Raw genomic sequence first — 20,333 nt, forward strand, 5'->3', positions numbered from 1 at the left:
TAAGTTTTTACCCTCTTTCTTTTTAAATATATTTCCATTTCCTTTCGTAATATCGGAAAAAAAACTATAGCAATCAAGCTTGTATTTTTTCTTCGGGCTAAAACAAACAACAAGCTTTTGAAAAATTTGCATGGTATAACTAGACATATTTATTTGAACATCGTGTTGGACGACCATAGACATGGAAAAATCTTGGGTAATAAATAGAGCTCTGTTGGTTTTGTAAATTTGCAATATCTATACCATATCATACCATTGCTCTTAGTCTTTCAGAAACTCTTGAAACCTCTATGCCGATTCTTGGGCTAAAGGCCTGCACGCAGTTACACAAAGGAAGTGCAATATGTATATCAGAAGGCAGGCATACAAGCTTCTAATAAAATAGCAGTTAGCACCACACTAATTGAGCACTCCGTATTTAACTGAATTTTTTTCAGCACCACTTTGATTTCTAGAAAATCATCCATGCACATCAACCCACACGTGAGGGACTCTTTTATCATATTATATGTGTGCTTATGTAAACTGGATTTATTTTGATTTACAGATGGCTGGCAAAGTGCAAAGTACAAAAAGGGGCTCTATAAATCAACAGAAAGATAAAGTAACTAAATAATCATAGGTGCTTCATAGTACAGTATGTAGAGCAAATTTTGGTAGAGACAGAAAATGACAAGAACGGATGAGTGGTTATTATTATTTTTTTGCAATGAGAGAACATATCAGAAACAGTATCCTTCTGGAAGAATCGCTGTCACCTCTAAGATGCTAGGGAAAAGATTCCGTCAGAAATGACAAGGACAATGAAATCATGCACATATAGTTGACGGGTCTATCTCATGTGTCTTTTCCAATACTCTCCTTCTCCTCCTCTACACGGAGAGAGAAAATGTCCAAGCCTGATGTTTATGAGAACCTTCTGCACACCTACTCATCTGATGCATGTCCTCTGTATTGCTCATTCGTATTTTTTATAGGATAAAGAATTATTATTTTATTACTACATTTTTATATGATACAATATTGATAAGTAAGTATTTTAACACGAATTTGATATGATCAACTTCATATAAAAATAACTTTTTAATAGAGTTTATCATGAGGGAGCGAAATAGGCATCGAATGAACCATTCAGGAATAACTACCGAAAACTTTATTAATATATTAGTGGCTTTCAGGCTTTCCACAGCACGCAGGCACTGCTGGACACTGGAACTGGAAGCGTCTACTCTAACTGTTCCTGAAAGTAGATTAATTACGCTGGAAACTAATAACTGATGGGTGTATCTGCAATATTCGAGAGACTTCTGTTGCTTTAAGATTAGCGCGATACCGAATTGAAGCACACTTTGATGCATTATATATTGAATATATATATATACAAAAAGATTACTAGAAGGGTTATCGCGTACCCGGCAGTGGATGGTGTGAAAGATTTTGCGGCTGGCGACGGAGAGGTTGGCGTTGATGATCTCGGCGCCTTCTTCCTCCAGCACTGTGACCACCTCGTGCAGCTTGAACGGCCGCTCCACGCTGCTGATGAGCACCACGTCCAGGCTCGACCCGTCATGGTGGTGCACAACCTCCACCACCGGTGCCTCCGCGGCCTCCTCGGCGGCGTCTTCTTCCGACCTCGCGCCGCCACTCGCTGCCGCCGTCGCCATCGATGTTGAGGCGACGCTACCTCCTCCTCCTCCTCCGCTGGTGCCAGCGGCCATGAGCTGCGCAGAGCTCCTCTTCTGCTGCAGCTCGTCTACCCTTTCCTTGAGCTTCTTGATGTACGCCGCCGCTACGTCCAAGCTACCCAGCTGAGTCATAGCGTCCTGCAGTTATCAATTTATCATACACGCACACAATCAATAGCGCTATCTATATGCAGGCTGTCTCAATCTTCTAAACTGAAACGTATTATTGTAAATATTTTTTTTGCGGACCAAAAGCACAACACAATAGAAAGGAAAATAGTGCTACACGGCATGCATGTCTAGCTAGAAAACAAATTTGTCGGTTGCAAGAACAGCTTCCAATAATAGCATTTCATGTGGCGAGAGAAGTACTGATGTGTGTAACTGGACTCAGAAACAGGTCTCTCAACAAGCTCAACAAACAACAATTCTAGTAAAAAACACTTAGCATTGACCAATTACTTAAAACGAGCGAACTTATATACAGTTACACTTCAATATGAATAGTAAAACTGATGAACAGAAAAATCCTGGTCAGAATAAAGTCGCAATTAGTCGTCGTCAGTGGTGACCATCATCACACTCACCCTGGAGCAATCTTCTTTGGGGATGAGGGAGGCGAGCTTGACGCAGAGGCTCTTCATTTGCTGCCGCCTCTTCCTCTCGATCTCCTTCCTCTCCACCGCCGGCGTCGTTGTGCCGCTGCTGCCGCTGTTGTTGCTCCGCGTGCTGCTTCTCTTACCTGCCGTTGCAGTATCGCTGCTGCTCCTGCTCTTCTTCGCGCCCATCTCCATCGATCCCTTCCAAACCCTCTCAAGCTCAGCCCCTCTCGCTCGCTCTAGATCTGTGCCATGGCACCACTGAGATGAGAACTAAGGAGAGGCGAAAATGGCCACTTGGTCTCAAAATTAAAAGCCGGCAAATTTAACTGGCTGGCACATGCATGCAGAGAGGCGCAGGTCATTGTTCAGAATAATGGAGCAGGCTGCAGGCATATATAAAACATGAGCTGTGACATACATGTCGAACACATGGGGACACATGGACGTAGACACACAGCTGCCAGAAAATTGGAGGAGGAGGACGAACAAGTGGCCGAGCTAAGCTAGCTCAACTAAAGGTGGTGCGAACGGACAAGGACTTAAGTACGAAAATCCAATTCAACAGTCGCGCGCTGCCAAGCTTTGTAGCGTGCGATTCAACAGCCGCCGCGGAGCTGCACTCACCCACGTGAGTGACGTGACGGATCCAGGTAGGAGTATTTGTTTTCTCTTTTCATATCTATTTTTCCCTTTACGTTCCTTAACTATTATAGTTTTTCAGGTTTCCCTCTTACCTTCTCTTCCGAAGTTTTCTTGACAACTTTTGCATGAAAATCACACTAAAAGATTATACCAAGACTTTGTGTTTAGAAATTGCATGATAAATTTGTGCGAAAAAAGTTGTATGAGAAATTTTTCAGATAACATCTTCATACAATTTGTGTTAAAAAAATTATCCTCTATAAATTATTTTAGAAAAATATGCATTAAGTTCTATATGTATCAGGAAAGTTGTGCTAAAAAATTATATTATAAGTTATTACAAAAGAGTTATATGTAAAAGTTATGTACATCATAAAAAGCTATGATGAGAATTTATCTTTCATGAAGATGTGCAAACAGTTGTACTAAAAAATTATGTTACAAGTTATAATTTTACATAATTAGAAAATTGTGTAGAAAATTATTTTTTCCCGAATAGGAAATATGCCCTGTCGGAGATTGAGCACTGGGATGGGAACGCTCCTGGCACGCGCGCGCCAATTAGCGGACCCCACTTAAGTAGGAGCCAGATATATATAGCCGGCCTATAGAGAGCAACTGCGCGCGCGGCTTTTGTAGCGCCGGTGACGCAAGCCGGCGTGACGTACAACCCCGGCTATTAGCTGTATGTATGTAGCAATAATGATAGTGATAGATACATAAAGCTGTCTTGCATACACGCACGCAGCTGATGGAATTGCCTGTGGTCGCAGCCGCGCGCTGCGAGAGCGTCAGGCTCAGCTCGTGGCCATGCCGCCCATCCTGCATCTGCCTCGATCTCGCTCGCTAGTACGTCGGCGAGGGTCGCGGTCCAGAAATACATCAGCCCACTGGATCGACGACAGACACCTCACGCATGCACCAGATGTCCAGATCGACGCACGCGCGCCAAGAGCGAGCGAGCGAGCGATGCTGCCCGCCGCGCGCATCAGCATGCGGCCGGCGGGCGGGCCGAAAATATCTCGTGAGATAGGTAGAGAGAGATCTTTCTAGCTGCCCGGTTACCGCGTGCAGCTAGCTCCTCTTTCCCCAGAGGACACATCAAACAGTGATTATTGATAGATATACTATTTTTAAAACAAACAATGATTCATTGATCTGTCAACTACTATAGAATAGTCCTTTGTTCCAGGCCATTTGTCCCGGCAGCCTTTGGGCCCGGGACAATAGGTGGCTTTTGTCCCGGGTCCAACGGCTAGCCGGGCCAATGGGGGACAGGGGCCTTTTGTCCCGATTGGAGACACCAACCGGGACAAAAGTGAGGCCTTTTATCCCGGTTGGTGGATCCAACCGGGACAAAAGGCCCCCCTTTTGTCCCGGTTGGTGCCTCCAACCGGGACAAAAGGGCTTGTCCCCCTTATCCCCTTCCCTCTCCCCCCGCCCGAGCTATTCAGCTCACTTGTTTCTTGCTGTTCTCGGCTCGGGAGAGAGGAGTTCTCAATCAGAATTCTAATCGAAATCCGGACAAATTAATTGAACTCTAATCGAAACCCGAACAAATTTATCTTAATCCCAATCAGAACCCGAACAATCAATACTACGCGTGGTCACCGTAAAAGTTATACACACAGTATAGATAACTCATAGCTTTGTATATGTACGTCGTTGCGTGTGTGTTTGTACTTTGTAACTGACTTTTTCTTCTACACAGGAAAACACTAATGACTGTATATGGTTCGTACCGAATATGTGTACGTCATGATGAGACACTCATGAGGATGGGCGGTCTCAAATCCCTGCTTCGTTATATCCTATAAATATATTAGCATAGACGACGTACCTGCACGTAATTTAAAAAATCTAATTAGATTTTAATTCAAAAATGCATTAAATTTTTAGTTTCGAGTTCATAGGACCGGTTCTAGTACAAGTGTCTAAGGCTCTTATCACCCGGTACCAAAAGACATTTTTCTAGTAGTATGAGTACTAATAAATGCTAAAGTTAGCACCCAAATTTAACCTATTCAAACAGATCCGTACTAGATGTGGGGCCCTGAATAAAGGTGCATGCCTTCTCACTCACGAGTTTGAAACTCAAGATAGAAATTTCTCAAAAACCAAACAAAGAAGAATTATGCAGTTTTTAGAAGAAAGAGCCCGACCGGTTTATGTGGAGTGGTCACCTACTACCTAGCGGGCGGGAAAACGATTTGGAAGTCACGTGCCCATTTGAAGTGTAAAAATTGGCTATGTAGTTTACAGGAGGTAGTGCGTGTTACACACAGAGAGGAAGTATAGTACCTCTCGAAATCTAAAGTGAATTACACACAGAAGAGACAAGACCGTACGTTACTTCCAGAAATCACATTCTCTACTACGGGCAAAATCAAAGGATGCCGTCCGAACAGGGTCAGAGTGGTTTTAATGGGTTGGATTTGCTCTGGATTTGGTTTGGTTGGTTGTAAATGGGCTTCTCATATTAATTGGTTTGGTTTGAGTTGGATGCTGAAATGAATAATTTGGTCTGATTTAGATTGGGCCTCAACGATTTGGTTCTAAATGGGTCGAGCCCATGAATTGGGAATGGTTACACGGCCAGACAAAAACCAAAGAACCCTATCCCTGCAAGGCTGCGACCCCCGGACGGTGCGTCACCCACCCTCGCCGCCATGACGCCAGGCGATCGCGGGTTCTCGCCGGCGCCACGTCTCCACCGGCCACCGTCGTCGTCGCCAAGCCTCGCCGGCCCACCACCTCCACGCCTGCAATCTCCGCTGGTTGCCGGCCTCTCCCCCGCCGCCGCCGGCGCGTCGCGACTCTGGGGGCACCGGACCCGCCTCCACCCCCTAGATCGGGCACCTCCTCCGCCAGCTGCTGGTCTCACACCCCGCCTCTCCCCGCTGGGGCCGGGCGAGCTCGCCGTGGAGCGGAGAGGACGCGCGACGGCAGGGGAGTCCTGCTCTTCCTCCTCGCCGAGCCCCCTTGCGGATTCTTCCGTGCTGATTTGTACTGCTGGTGAGAAAACCCATAAACTATGCTATGGGGGGTGGTTCATACGCACCTATATTTTTTTTGTTTTCGACTCGAATAGGTGCCTTTCTGCCAATTACCCGCCCAATTGGTGTAAGTGCATCTGCAATTGGGAGGAATTGACCCTATGCTGCGTGGCTCTTGAGCATGCACAAAGGGCTCAAAATGGGTCCTTTGATCCATGGGGCATCTTCTCCAGAGATATAGCATATATAATGGATTTGAGTGTTGTCTGTAGGGTATCTGAGTGTGTGGCTTACTGTGTGCTGGGACTGTTGGGGAATTTGTCATTTCTTCGCTAACACTCACCAGATATTATGATTCAGCATCCAATTTTTTCTGGCTAAAAGTAGGAAAGTAGCTATGCTCTTTTCAAAGAGCTGATTTTCTTAGTATAGCAGTTATGATGTATGCTAGCACGCTGATGCTATTTTTTAATATTGTTTAAAGTTTGCTGAATTCTACCTAATAGCTGTTTTGACTAAGGCTAGCGTTGTTTTATTGAACTCAATTGGTTTGATAATCTTTTTCTAGCAGTTGGGGTACTACTTCTTTTGCTCTGAAATGAAGTATTTTACTTGGCATTTGTTTTAGATAATTAGAAGGAAAATAGTTCATATGGTATGCTGATGGATCTTTTTGTGAGAGGGTATTTTTGGAGTAGTGAACACTGCATTGTCTGAATCCAAAATGTGATAATGCTATGCAGGAAGCTAAGCAAGCTGTTGAATTGATTGGAAAGTGGGAAACGATTGATGTGGCTGATGCACTAGAGCTTCTCTCACCGGATTTTGAAAGTGACGAAGTATGCTGTCTGCCATCTTTATTTCTGCATCTTTCTGGTTTTATTATATTTACTTGTTTGTAGATTTTTGTTAGATTACTAAGAAATGTAAATGGCCTCCCATGTGCAGATTCATTGTGAGCTACCTCAAAAATGTCTGCAAGCACATCCCACACAATTGATAGCTCTAGAACCGATGATGAGCATGATTCATCTCAACCACGTGTTAGGAGATCAAAGGTATGGCAATTCTTTGAGCAAGATTTGGTGATGGTAGATGACGTTTGGAAGGCAGTTTGCAAGTATTGTGGGCTGAGACTTGGGGCTCAATCGGGCACTAGTAGTCTTAGAAGTCATATTGCTACAACTTGCCCGGCTATTGGTGATGCTGATAGAAACAGTTTTTTAGACACCATAAAGAAAAAATCTTCAGATACCTTTGTGTTTGACCCCGTCTTAAGTCGTGAGCGCATGGTTCAGTTTGTCATACATGCTGAAATCGAATTCAATAAATTTGAAGACCCTTACTTTGAGCCATGGATGGAAAGTCTACAACCAACAATGAAATGTGTAGGGCGCCAAACCGTTCGTAATGATTGCCTCAAGATGTATGAGAAGATGAAGCAAGATCTTCACAATGAGTTTTTAGTCTTAGACTCTCGTGTGTGCTTCACATCCGATATGTGGACTTCCCTTCAGAACTTAGGATATATGGTCATAACTGCACATTATGTGGATGCTGATTTCAAGCTTAAGAAGAAAATCATTAGTTTGAAGGAAGTCAAGTATCCTCATACCGGCTATGCTTTAGAAGAGGCTATTGTAAGCAGCCTAACCGAGTGGGGTTTAAGGGAGAAAATACTTACTTTAACCTTAGATAATGCAGGCAACAATATCAAGGCATGTGAACTAATAGTACAGCATCACAAGCATGAGTTGTTATGTGAGGGAGCACATCTGCATGTTAGATGTTCTGCACATATTTTGAATATTCTAGTTCAAGATGGAATGGAACTTATTCATGCTGCAATAGAGAAGATTCGTGAGTTGTTGAAGAGCATAGAATCTTTACCGTCATGAATTCAGAATTTCAACTCAATTACAACTAATAAGGGTCTTAAAGCAAAACGTGGCATTTATCTGGATATACCAAACAGATGGAATTCTACATTTAGAATGGTACGAGAAGCATTAGATTACAAGTATGTACTTAGTACTTATGCTAAACAATATCTTGAAGTTGCACCAAATGAAGAAGAGTGGTCAAAAGCCGAAGCGATATGTGTATTTCTCAAGGCTTTTGAAGAAGCCACAAATCTTGTATCAGCTGACCGAAAACCAACTTCGCACAAATTCTTACCATTAGTGCTTTCTATTCGATATGCTTTGAATGATCCAGCATGGCAAAATAATGAAGTTTTGGTAGATTTGGCTGCTGCAATGAAGGTTAAATTTGCGAAATATTGGGAGCCTAAACCAGTGCCTAATGAGTCTAGCATCCGGAGAAGGAAAGAGTACGATTTTAACGTTGTAATTGTCATTGCCACTATCTTAGATCCAAGAAGAAAGTTTGATTATGTGGAATTCTTTTATGAGAAAGTATGCAGCAATTTCGATCAAGCTGAAAAATGTACGAAATCAGCACAAGATTGGCTGAAGAAGTACTTCAATGAGTATGAACGACTTGCAAGGAGTGATGGCTCAGCATTTGTGTCAAGTTCAAGTGGAAACACCTGTACTGTTGGTTCACCTGTGCTTGGGAAAAGGGTACTAGAAGAAGAATTTGCTGATTTCAAATCTCGTCGTCGAGTTGTTCGTAGACCAAAATCAGAGATTGACACATATTTGGAAGAGGATCCTGCCGAGGATAGTAAAAGATTTGATGTGTTGGGTTGGTGGAAGGCTCGTGCTGATCAGTTTCCTGTCTTATCAAAGATGGCTAGGGACTTTCTTGCTATCCCACTCAGCACTGTATCATCTGAATCGGCTTTTAGTTGTGGCAATAGGATTCTTGGGGACACAAGAGGCTCGCTAACGCCACAGATGTTGGAGGCTTTAGTTAGTGCAAAAGATTGGCTCACTATAGTCCAAGATAAAGATAAGGATAAGGACGGTGAAGGTACCCACTGTTTCTTTTACCTTCAATTGTCACCAAATTCTTATTTGAAATCTGCATAGATGAGAAGTTGTTCTTAAGGCAAGCTCCTCTCTTTTTTGGATGCAGGGATCTTAAGTGAAGCTGTTGGGGTCGGTGCAGGGCAAAATATGCCATATTTTGTAAGCATGCTACATGTAAGTATAGCACATTTGTTGAATATACTGTGCTATACACAACTGAATATATACTCTATATGAATTGAGAATTTTCTTTTTTCCATTAGTCTTAGGTAACTGAAGAGAGTACTATGAACCAGATGGACTGAAGTGTGCAACATGTAGAGCAATATCTGATTGCAGCTTCACTATTCTTTTTCCATTACTATGAATCAGACGGAGCTAAATGTACAATAATCGCTGGAGCTAAATGTTGTGATATCTCTAAATTATTTGGCAGCTCATGAGATCTTCTTGGGATGATTTGCTCTTTTGATCTTGGACTGACCCAGTTGCTGGCTCCAGTCGTGGCCTCTAGAGTCTAGACATGTAACTACACTCACTAGCCAAGCTGTTAGTAGCGAGCCAACAAACACATTTCTTCAATTGGTTCAGAGTTCAGACTGAATCAGCTTCTTCCTGCTCTTCTGTCTTGCCTGCAATGAGTATTCAGGTTCAGGTTCCTTTCTTCAACTAGAAGAGGAGCGCTCCTGCACAAGCTTCAGAAGCGAAGTCGATGGACCATCGTTGGGCAAAATTTGGCGCCATCCTGTTGCTCATTGTTGCAAATGCAAATTGCAGATACTGTGATAGTAATCATTATATGGTTGATAGAAATGCCTAGCAAGAGATGTCGACAATATGCATTTTTTTTACTGTGCAGCCCGAACTCCCGCATGGGCATATGGTTTGGTTCAAACCGTTAGCAACTTTAGTTTTGCCATATGGTTTGGTTTGGGTTGGGTTGCTTTTTGCTCCGGTTTGAATTGGTTTGGGCTGGAGAACCATATTAGTAGGTTGAAATTGGTTTGGGTTGAATGCACCGTGACATTAGTTTGGGGTGGGTTTGATTTCGGTTGTTGGCCCATTAACAGGTTGACGCACGCGCGCCAAGAGCGAGCGAGCGATGCTGCCCGCCGCGCGCGTCAGCATGCGGCCGGCGGGCGGGCCGAAAATATCTGGTGAGATAGGTAGAGAGAGAGATCCGGAGGCATATCCGGTGCAATCACTGAACTGGTGAAAGCACCGTGAAAGCAAACTAAAAAGATCTTCAAAAAATTCTGAAAAAAATTATGAATGTACATCTCGGTCTACCCCATCTACATATAAATTTCCACAATCAAATTCATCTTACACTTGCAGTTACAAAAAAGACAAATTTTCTGACAATCATTAACGTTCAAATGCAGCCCAAATTTGTCTTTTTTGTAACTGTTAGAGTAAGATGAATTTGATCATGAAATTTTATATGTAGATGGGGTAGACCGAGATGTACATTCATGATTTTTTTTAGAATTTTTTGAAGACCTTTTTAGTTTGCTTTCACGGTGCTTTCACCAGTTCGGTGATTGCACCGGATATGCCTCCGAGAGATCCTTCTAGCTGCCCGGTTACCGCGTGCAGCTAGCTCCTCTTTCCCCGGAGGACACATCAAACAGTGATTATTGATAGATATACTATTTTTAAAACAAACAATGATTCATTGATCCGTCCACTACTACAGAATAGTCCTTTGTTCCAGGCCATTTATCCCGGCAGCCTTTGGGCCCGGGACAATAGGTGGCTTTTGTCCCGGGTCCAACGGCTAGCCGGCCCAACGAGGGACAGGGGCCTTTTGTCCCGGTTGGAGACACCAACCGGGACAAAAGTGGTGCCTTTTGTTCTGGTTGGTGGATCCAACCGGGACAAAAGGCCCGCGTATCCTTTTGTCCCGGTTGGAACCACCAACCGGGACAAAAGGGTTTGGCCCCCCTTATCCCCTTCCCTCTCCCCCTGTCCGAGCCATTCAGCTCACTTGTTTCTTGCTGTTCTCGGCTCGGGAGAGAGGAGTTCTCAATCAGAATTCTAATCGAAATCCGGACAAATTAATTGAACTCTAATCGAAACCCGAACAAATTTATCTGAATCCCAATCAAAATCCGAACAATCAATACTACGCGTGGTCACGGTAAAAGTTATACACACAGTATAGATAACTCATAGCTTTGTATATGTACGTCGTTGCCTGTGTGTTTGTACTTTGTAACTGACTTTTTCTTCTACACAGGAAAACACTAATGACTGTATATGGTTCGTACCGAATATGTGTACGTCATGATGAGACACTCATGAGGACGGACGGTCTCAAATCCCTGCTTCGTTATATCCTATAAATATATTAGCATAGACGACGTACCTGCACGTAATTTAAAAAATCTAATTAGATTTTAATTCAAAAATGCATTAAATTTTTAGTTTCGAGTTCATAGGACCGGTTCTAGTACAAGTGCCTAAGGCTCTTATCACCCGGTACCAAAAGACATTTTTCTAGTAGTATGAGTACTAATAAATACTAAAGTTAGCACCCAAATTTAACCTATTCAAACAGATCCGTACTAGATGTGGGGCCCTGAATAAAGGTGCATGCCTTCTCACTCACGAGTTTGAAACTCAAGATAGAAATTTCTCAAAAACCAAACAAAGAAGAATTATGCAGTTTTTAGAAGAAAGAGCCCGACCGGTTTATGTGGAGTGGTCACCTACTACCTAGCGGGCGGGAAAACGATTTGGAAGTCACGTGCCCATTTGAAGTGTAAAAATTGGCTATGTAGTTTACAGGAGGTAGTGCGTGTTACACACAGAGAGGAAGTATAGTACCTCTCGAAATCTAAAGTGAATTACACACAGAAGAGACAAGACCGTACGTTACTTCCAGAAATCACATTCTCTACTACGGGCAAAATCAAAGGATGCCGTCCGAACAGGGTCGCCATTTCATTGGTTTGTTTTCTTTTGAGAAAACGATCGATCCATTGTTTTGTCAAGTGGTAGCAGCGCTATTGCTCGTATTGCATTGTCAGTTTGTCACTTTGTACACCTCCTGATCTGGTTTTTAAGACCACAGGCCCAAGGCTCGACTTTTACTGAAGGCCAGACATAATAACATGAGTTTTTGCCACTGAAAAAGTAGTTTAGTAGTCGCTCATTTCCTGCAGCGACACAGGGTGAAATTGATCTTTTGCATTTCTCTTGTTAATATTATGGAGTATAATATCAACACAACGATGAGTTCAACCCTAGTTTAAACGTTGAGGGACGAATTTGACATCTAGGATAAAGTTGAGAAACATAGACTACGCCAAGAAGACCGCTGGGTAGTGGCGGCCTGGTGCGCGAGGCTGCATAATGGCTAGATAAGCTAAAAAACGTGTTTGGTGTTGGAGTTGAGTGGGTGACACTTTTGGCAAGTGTTCGCCAACTGTAAAACTTTTTTGAATTCAGCCATTTGGGGCAATTTGGCAATACAATCAGGTGGGGATCCTCTCCCCCGTTGACAGTCAAAAAAAAAAGTTGAGAAACCAAAATAACTATTTTGATAAAACAGAAAAGTCAACACATCGTATTTATGCTCGTGGTCTTATCTGACAGACACACAAATATGGGCTCAACAAACTCGATTTATTGTTTTTCACGAGTTCACACTATATGTCGGAGATATTGTTGTCTATTAGCACAGCAGGCACGTGGCTATTATACTCATAAGAAAAAGATCGGTTGAGTAGGTAGATAGACGGGACAAGGCAGGTTTCCTGCTCGTGCACGGCGGCTGCAAAAGCCGGCCAGGCGACGACCTACCGCTGCGTGAGGACGAGGAGCTAAACAGCACTTGGGCACATAATTACATGGAACTATGGAAGCTTTTGCTAAGTACAATATTCTACTAGTATATGGTTCTGGAAATGCTAGAGAAAGCGAAAGCGTTATATGCAGTGATGGTTAGGCAGTTTTGATGCCCCAGGGACAAGCGCGAGCTCAATCATGAAAGTTTTCTCCTGTCCCTCTCAGGTAGAGAATTCAAAAAAGCTACGGCTACCTACCCAAACAAAATACAGGCAACAAAGTCGTCGTTACAGTACCCGGTTTCGTTTTCGATGAACGAGGTCTGCCAATCCGTGGATCCTATGATCTGCACTCACAATTTCTTCAGACATCCGATCCAGAGGCACAATCATCGGCCCACATGATACCCATTCACAGTTTCAGACACCTGAGCTGGAGCTTGTGATTAGATTCTGGAAACGTGCTGCAACTGCAACACACAGGAACACAAGTGTGCATCCGATTCCGTGGAGTGAGCACCAGTAGTACAGGAAGTTGAAACAGCACGTAATAGAACAGAGACAGGATGCATGTACACTTCAGTGTGGTACACAGCACCGGCCGTTTCGTTCTAAGAGCTGAAAAAACAAGCAAAAAAAAAGCAGTCTGCTCGCTTGCTCCTACATATGCACAACTGCTAAGAAACCTGCAGCTTCCCTCCCCTGGATCCGTCCCCTGCTACCGCGCTCCGTGCGTCCTGACCTCGACTATAGCTACGCTAACAATACAGTAGATCTCTCCCTCGTCAGCACCGTCGCTGGTGATCTTCAGTAGGTGGTTCGTCAGACGAGGAGCAGCAGGTCGTGCAGCCTCTCGGAGACCCTGGCGGCGTCGAGCCCGATCCGGGGGTTGAGCGCCTGCGAGTGGATGGTGTAGAAGATCTTGTCGGCCACGACGGAGAAGCTGGCGCTGACGACCTCGGCGCCCTCCTCCAGCGCCGTCATCACCTCGTGCAGCTTCAACGGCCGCCCGGCCTCGCTGATGAGCACCGCGTCCAGCGTCGCCCCGTCCTGGCACCGCACCTCGACCACCGGCATGCGCACGGCGCCGGCGGCGGCGCCCCCCTCACGGCCACCGCCGCCCTCCTTCCTCCGCTTCAGCGCATCGACCCGCTCCTTGAGCTGCTTGATGTACGCCGCCGCGCTGTGTGTGACAGAACCGTCAAATTAAAACTCTAATTAAACTTAATGGCATCATTTAAACACATCGGGCGTATTAGCTTAACGGCTTAATTTGGCGATCTTTTCTCAACCCACGGCTCCAAATCGAAACAACACCGATAGTCCCTCGCGAAGGTGGGCGCAGATGGTATAAGTACGACACATACTTGAAAATACAACAAATATACACAAAACTTTACCCTAAGTTTTACAATCCAAGTTTGAATAAATACATAATTTACAAACTTTGCATTTCTGGAAACCGGGTTCAACTAGAGGAAAGGGGTCCTACAACTACCAAAAGCGTGCCCTAGTGAGATCCCTAACTACACGTCTGGCTCCACAACCTCCCATCCTTCTGCATCCCGGCGGATGAACTTGGCGCAGCAGGGACAGAAGTCTACGTCTGCGTGTCCTGAAATATTGTTGGCAACAAATCATGAGTATACTAATACTCAGCAAGGCTTACCCGACCAGGGGTATAACTTAGCCCATATAACTATACATGCAAGGCTTTTGGCTGTGGTTATTTTTTCAGAAAACTGCGACTAAAGTAGTTTCCTTACTTCCATTATTTTAGCTCCAGCTTCTATATAAATAAACTCTTATCTAATATTTGCATAGACCCACTAGCAATCATGGTGGTGCAAGGAAAAATGATTCAATGTACTCAATATTTTATATAAATATACATAACTCACATTCTAACATTTTGCTACGATGCAGCAAAGAGATCAAGGCCCTCATGACCGCGAGACACGGCGAATCGATCCGATTTAAACCTTGCAAGGTGGACCTAACCGACACGGCACGCATAAGCCCCGTCGGACCACATGCACCAACCCTTCCCCTCCTCGCCTCGAACTACAGGACCGCCCCACCATCAACTACAGGACCGCCCCACCATCATATGGTCAGCGAGCTCAACATGAGACCACCAACAAATAATACATACAACCCCATTTCTCTGCAACTACTCGACTACCCCAGGAGGTGAGATTGAGTCCTGTACTTTCGAAGCAAGGCTGTACTAGGCTTATCGGTTTCAACTACCTCCTACTCCCGGCATGTGGTTAGTACAATTCAATCCCCGATCAGCACTGCCACAACGACCGGTCCTTAAGCGACATAGATGGGGCTAAGGCACCCAGAAACCCTATCCTGCTGCCATACCTATACATCATCCCCGCCCGGTCTCACATCTCCATATCCATTTCAATACTCAAGTACTGTAACATAAGTGGACATAAACTATGTCTCGCGAGTAACTGGAAATTACTCGACTTCTATATATATTCTATCTCGCGCGAGTGACAAGAAGTCACTCGTCTTCTACCGCGAACTCTTAAGCATAGCATTACTATCGTCCTATCATACTAGTATAAACTCAAGGAAACCTAGAGATCATGCAACTAGGGTTTCAACCAACATCTATACGTAATGCACAAGTAATATATATATCATAATTTAAATTAATAGGTTGTGCTCCGGGCCTTGCCTTGCGTCTACTACTCAACACTGGGGTCAGACGGGCCTTGGGCCGGGTGCTCACACCTCTCCTCCTGGGCTTGCGTCGGCTACTCTTGTGGGGCCGCAATCACCTCAAATATGGCGCCCTTAGCTGCGGATGCTACACGTATGCATATGAAATAAATAAGTGCAGCTCAATGATGTAACTATTTTACTTCAACTGGAAATACCCACCAGAGACAAAAATGTCTCTGGACAACTTTTTTCGGAACCACCAGAGACAACATCGTCTCTGGACAAATCCTATCTTGGCCTGCGGACTGTCCGGCCCCCCTGGGCGGACCGCCCGCGACTCCTATCTTTGACACCGCGCACCAGGCGGCAGCGAGCGCAGCGTTGGCGGCGGCGGTTGCTCACCGACGCCAGCGACACTCAACGGAAGGAGAACAGAGGCTAGGGAGCACAAGAAACTCACCACAAACCCGTGCCCGCGGTCGGTTGGTGCGGAGGACGACTGGAGAGGCGGATCGACAGTGGAGCAAGCTTCAAGGGGGCTCCAATGGTGACCCGCGGTGGTTGAGACGATTCCGGCCGGGGAGGAGTGGGGCTAGAGGTCGGAGAAGGTGGAGGTGGGGCTAGGGAAGGTACTCATGCAAGGAATCGAGGTAGGATGGCCGGAGGGGAGAGATCGAGGGGAGGGGGCGACGTCGAGGCGAGCAGTCGTGCTCTGCTCGATTCGGGACGGAGTGAGTAGAGGGAGGAGGAAGATATGATAGGCGGGTCCCATAAGGAGGTAAATATCTGGGCGTCAACTCGAGCGGACTGTCCGCCCCCCCACCTTGTGGACCGTCCGCTGTTCCTGGGTGTTACAATCTGTTATCGCCAGAATTTGACCAGGATTGGTAGGCCAAATGTTAGAAGAAGCCCACGGTAAAGGAGTCCACTTAGCCAGGCTTATATCATAAGTTTGGCCAAATACAATGATAATTGGGCATTCAAGGATCAAGCTGAGATGGGGTCACGGGCCTAATCCATGTTGAAGCCCAGTCTATTCGCGAGGCTGGTTCGGACTGCAGGAAGAGGCTGTGCAAAAATGGACGCCCAGGCCACATATGGACTTCGTTTTGGATGTTCTAGATATGCATGGAAAGCTAAGGAGATAAGCTTTCCAATACAACTGGAATCACGTCCAGATTCGCTCGGAGTTGATGGGAACTGCCGAAACAGTAGGACGACCAGAATCTGCCACAATTATAAGGCATGTTTCGGCTGATATTTGGAAGCTTCATGAAGATCTGGACTGGTGGAGGGAAGAGTCCAGATCATGTTATCTAATCTTCGAGTCTTTATTGAGTTGTAATCTATCTCTAGTCTTCGTTTAGGAAAGAGTTTAGAGGTTGCCTTGCACGGCAAGAAGTCTCCGGACTATAAATATGTACCCATATGCTATTGAATAAAGATGACGACATCCGTTTACACACGGTGGGTGTCTCCATCACAACAAACCTCGGCGCATCGCCACCCCTAATCCTAGGGTTTCATCCAAGTAAGTGCCATGCTACCCTGATCGCTTCTCGTGATCAGGGCAGCGTTGTTCTTGCTTTTACCTTGATATTACTCGTACTGAAGCGTTTTTGATGGCGAGTAATGCTAGTTATCTCGATGTTCGTGGCATGGCTTTTAGTAGATTTATTGTGCTTCGTTGCTTATCATCTACGAACATCATGTTGTCTCTGTGCAGTCACGTTTCAATCTCATGCTAGTTCTTGTCGCATAGAATTAGTCGCACAGAGACAACACCCTGCTTGTTTTATATTTAGTAGATCTAATCTGTTACGGTTTGCTCTTGTTCTTAAGAGTTGGCGTAATATCTGCTAGGTTAGGCCTTGCAAACGGATTGGACGATCCGGTGGCTTCTTAGATGCTTTGCTTTAGTCTTAACAGGGAATTGATCCGGGAATCAGCTCTTGCTAGTTCTTAGGCCTCTGTTTTGGTTATGGTTTAGTTATCTGTTACGTTTATTAGGCCTAGTCACGTGTAGGATGTTCCGATCTAGCAGTGAAGCCTTTACCGTTGTGGATTAGATCAACTAGATTTAATTGAAGCAGCTTTACAGTTATTTGCCTTAATCATCAATATCTGGATGCAACAGATCCCATCTGACTGTAACACCCTAATTTAAATTTCAGCATTTATTAATAAATTTAAATGGTTTATTTAATTTTCTAAGGATTTATTTTGCTTAGCTTGCATTTTAAATCTAATTTTGTTCCTCAAAGTAACTAAATCTTTTATCATAGGTTAAACTTTGTTGTTGCATTTATGCTGGTGCATTAATTTATTTGTTTGAGTGCTAGTTGTGAATTCAAATTTGAATTTGAATTCACCTAATTGTGTGATAGTTTGTTTTAGAAATAGAAAAGAAGAAAGAAATAGAATAGAAAAGGCAAACTAGATCCAACCCAAACCCCATCCCGGAAGCCCACCAACCCAACCCTCGACTTGGGCCCAGCCCGGTCCGCTGTTTTCCTCTCTCCACCCCTGCCCACCACCTTCTCTGGCCTAGCCCGCAGAGGTCCGTTCCCTCCACTGCGCTAGGCCCAGCGCCAGGCCACCTTCTCTTCACCGCGACCAGCCCAGGAAGCCAGCGCCCCGCGCTCCACTCTCGCACGGCCCACGCCGCGGCCTGCCCCGCTCGCGCAGCAGCCCGCTCACCCGCCTGCCAACAGGGCCCGCGCGTCAGTCGCCTCTCCCACGCCCGCGCGCGCGTCGCTCTCGCTGAGCACCCGGGCCCGCTGTCAGCTCTTTCCTCTTCCCCCGCCCTTTTCCTCGCCGGACTCTGCTCCGCCCGCGCCACGCCTCACTGCCCCGTGGGCCATCTCGGGCTTCGCAGGGCCACTCGCCAGCCGCGCACCCCTTCTGGAAGTTTCTCCCGAGCTCGGTTCGTCCCAAATCGAGGGACGAGATCCGTTTCCCCCGCGCGGTAACAACCGCCGCGATCCTCGCCGGAATCACGCACGGGCACGCACGCCCTTCTTAAACGCACCCTGGCTCCCTCCGGTACACCATCCATCACCCCAAGAGCCAAACCACGCCGCGCCTCGCCCTGCTCCACCGCGCCAGGGGATCTCTGCACCGCTGCAGGTAACCTCCGCCGCCCTAATTCTTCGCCGCCGGCGACCCAGAGCCCCCCTTACCCCTGTGTCCTTTGCTCAGGACCGCCAGGAATCGAACCCAGGGAAGCATCAGGCCGGAGCTCCAATCCCGCGACCTCGTCCGCGAGCTCCGCCCAGCTCCGCCGCCAATCCTCGCCGTCGGCACGCCTGCACTTCGACATCGACCGCCCCGAGCCCTCTGTAAGCACCAGCTCGCCCCCCTTTGTCGTTTGGGCGCTAGTTTAGGTAGGCCGTAGCCCCTGTAGACCCCGAACGGGTTGCGCCGGCGAGACCTCGCCGCGCCGAGCCGCCCCCACCGTCGCGCAGCCACGTCCGGTCCCCATCACGCCTCGCAGAGCCCACCAGTGGATCACGCGCCTCGCGTAGACCCTCCCCGGCCAAACCGCATGCCAAACCGAGCCCCGGAGCGTCGGATTCGACGATCTCCGGCGAGCCTAGCGCCACGCCGCCGCGAACAGAGTCGCCGGCGGTAGCGCGCCGCCGCCCCGCGCGCCCAAAGCCCCAGGACCATCCGATTTGTTTCAGACGCACGCGATTAGATCTGGAAGCCATTGAATCTGAGCCTTTAGATCGAGATCTGGCGGTCCACGTGCGTGGATACCGGTTCGCCTGTCATTTTTGCATAAGAGCCCCTGACTTTTGTTAATATCAACCCGCGGTCCAGATGTATAGAAAAGTAATTACGGTTTGGCCCTGTTTTATTCACTTAAGCCCCTGAGCTCTTTAGAAATAGCGCCCGCAGTCCAACCCGTGAGTTTTTATGCGCTTGCCCCTGAGTTTAATCTTTATTTACGTTTTAGTCCTCGGTTTTTGCAGAAAACCTCCTGGGACTTAGTTTTTCTTACAAATAAGCCCCTGGACCTTGTTTTTAGCCTAGATTACGCGTTTTAGCTCCGATTTAAGCGTTCTTTATGTCCACGCGATCGTTGTAACGCGTAGAATAGTTTTAGACTAGTTTAATGTGCTATTTTTATGTATTGATGTATTGTTTTTTAGTTTTTGTTAGTGTTTGCTTGTATGCTTATTATTGTGCATTGTTTTGGCCATTGTTCGTGAGTAGACGTTGATCCATCTGAGGAGCCCCAGTACCAGTACCCGGAGCAGCCGTCTTCCGAGCACTTTGAGCAGCAGCAGGAGCAGTACGAGGAAGGCAAGTATAACATGAACAACCTATCACTTTAAATACATTTTTCATACTGCATTTAATACTGTATGCCTATAAGGATTTCCTAGCCACTTTATATCCTTTATATATATCCTTGGGTTGCATTTTGGTTAGTTGTGCTAGGTTGCTGCGCTATAACACACTCTGGTCCTTTTTAATTAATCTGATTAATGGTTTACTTGAACTTAATTCTGAGAGTGGCCCTCTGTGCTTCGTGCTTGGGTGGCTCACGTCTCGTTAAAATATGGTTTTTGTAGAAACATGGTTTAGGGGGCCAGCACGGTGCTTAGTGCTTGGTTGGCCACTCTCCATAAGGACCGGTTCATAGAGCGACAACCTGGGACAACAGCGCTACCACAAGGCTAGAATGGGATAGACTTGGCGTAATAATTAGATCTTTTTGGTTTGGAGTAACTTACCTGCGGGGCAGGGGCGGTAAGCTTCTATGGCCCTCTTGCTGAGTGGCCTCGTCTGTGCTTCGTGTCTTGACGCCCACTAGACCTGCTCCATAGTCGCCGATCCACCCTCGCGGTTACTCCCTACCAACGAGATTCTTTGTAAAGGCCTCGTAGTGAGTCGCTAGCCATCTCACCTAAGGAAGTGTGATGAACAACTGGCGTAGCTCACGACTTGTGGGTAAAGATGTGCAACCTCTGCAGAGTGTAAA

At 46.1% G+C, this 20,333-nt stretch overlaps 3 protein-coding genes across 3 annotated transcripts; 1 reads left to right on the forward strand and 2 right to left on the reverse strand.

The window, feature by feature from the left end:
- Window positions 1-55: 55 nt before the first annotated feature.
- Window positions 56-2,713, reverse strand: LOC120672162 (transcription factor bHLH167-like). Its single transcript, XM_039952454.1, has 3 exons — window positions 2,273-2,713; window positions 1,413-1,823; window positions 56-313 (listed from the first exon to the last, which is right to left on the reverse strand). Exons 1-3 carry the CDS (start codon window positions 2,477-2,479, stop codon window positions 248-250), a joined length of 684 nt encoding a protein of 227 aa, XP_039808388.1. The 5' UTR covers window positions 2,480-2,713; the 3' UTR covers window positions 56-247.
- Window positions 2,714-8,183: 5,470 nt separating this feature from the next.
- Window positions 8,184-9,176, forward strand: LOC120674554 (zinc finger BED domain-containing protein RICESLEEPER 1-like). The gene is made up of 3 exons (XM_039955720.1): window positions 8,184-8,862; window positions 8,968-9,035; window positions 9,131-9,176. The coding sequence occupies exons 1-3, from the start codon at window positions 8,184-8,186 to the stop codon at window positions 9,164-9,166; spliced, it is 783 nt and encodes a 260-aa protein (XP_039811654.1). The 3' UTR covers window positions 9,167-9,176.
- Window positions 9,177-13,101: 3,925 nt separating this feature from the next.
- On the reverse strand, window positions 13,102-18,662 carry LOC120674555 (transcription factor bHLH168-like). Its single transcript, XM_039955721.1, has 2 exons — window positions 18,523-18,662; window positions 13,102-13,838 (listed from the first exon to the last, which is right to left on the reverse strand). Exons 1-2 carry the CDS (start codon window positions 18,660-18,662, stop codon window positions 13,478-13,480), a joined length of 501 nt encoding a protein of 166 aa, XP_039811655.1. The 3' UTR covers window positions 13,102-13,477.
- Window positions 18,663-20,333: the final 1,671 nt, after the last annotated feature.

The sequence above is a fragment of the Panicum virgatum genome, chromosome 5N, assembly GCF_016808335.1.
Source record: "Panicum virgatum strain AP13 chromosome 5N, P.virgatum_v5, whole genome shotgun sequence".
In the NCBI taxonomy this organism is placed as follows: domain Eukaryota; kingdom Viridiplantae; phylum Streptophyta; class Magnoliopsida; order Poales; family Poaceae; genus Panicum; species Panicum virgatum.

Bases quoted from the DNA above. Each gene is read 5' to 3' on its own strand.
- LOC120672162 (XM_039952454.1), bottom strand. From the start codon at position 2,479: ATGGAGATGGGCGCGAAGAAGAGCAGGAGCAGCAGCGATACTGCAACG. The intron at 1,824-2,272 runs GTGAGTGTGATG...TGATAACTGCAG, and splicing joins CCAAAGAAGATTGCTCCAGG to GACGCTATGACTCAGCTGGG. The intron at 314-1,412 runs GTACGCGATAAC...AACTGCGTGCAG, and splicing joins TTCACACCATCCACTGCCGG to GCCTTTAGCCCAAGAATCGG.
- LOC120674554 (XM_039955720.1), top strand. From the start codon at position 8,184: ATGAAGGTTAAATTTGCGAAATATTGGGAGCCTAAACCAGTGCCTAAT. The intron at 8,863-8,967 runs GTACCCACTGTT...TTTTGGATGCAG, and splicing joins TAAGGATAAGGACGGTGAAG to GGATCTTAAGTGAAGCTGTT. The intron at 9,036-9,130 runs GTAAGTATAGCA...CATTAGTCTTAG, and splicing joins ATTTTGTAAGCATGCTACAT to GTAACTGAAGAGAGTACTAT.
- LOC120674555 (XM_039955721.1), bottom strand. From the start codon at position 18,662: ATGTCGAAGTGCAGGCGTGCCGACGGCGAGGATTGGCGGCGGAGCTGG. The intron at 13,839-18,522 runs GTAAGGGGGGCT...TGTCACACACAG, and splicing joins CCTGAGCAAAGGACACAGGG to CGCGGCGGCGTACATCAAGC.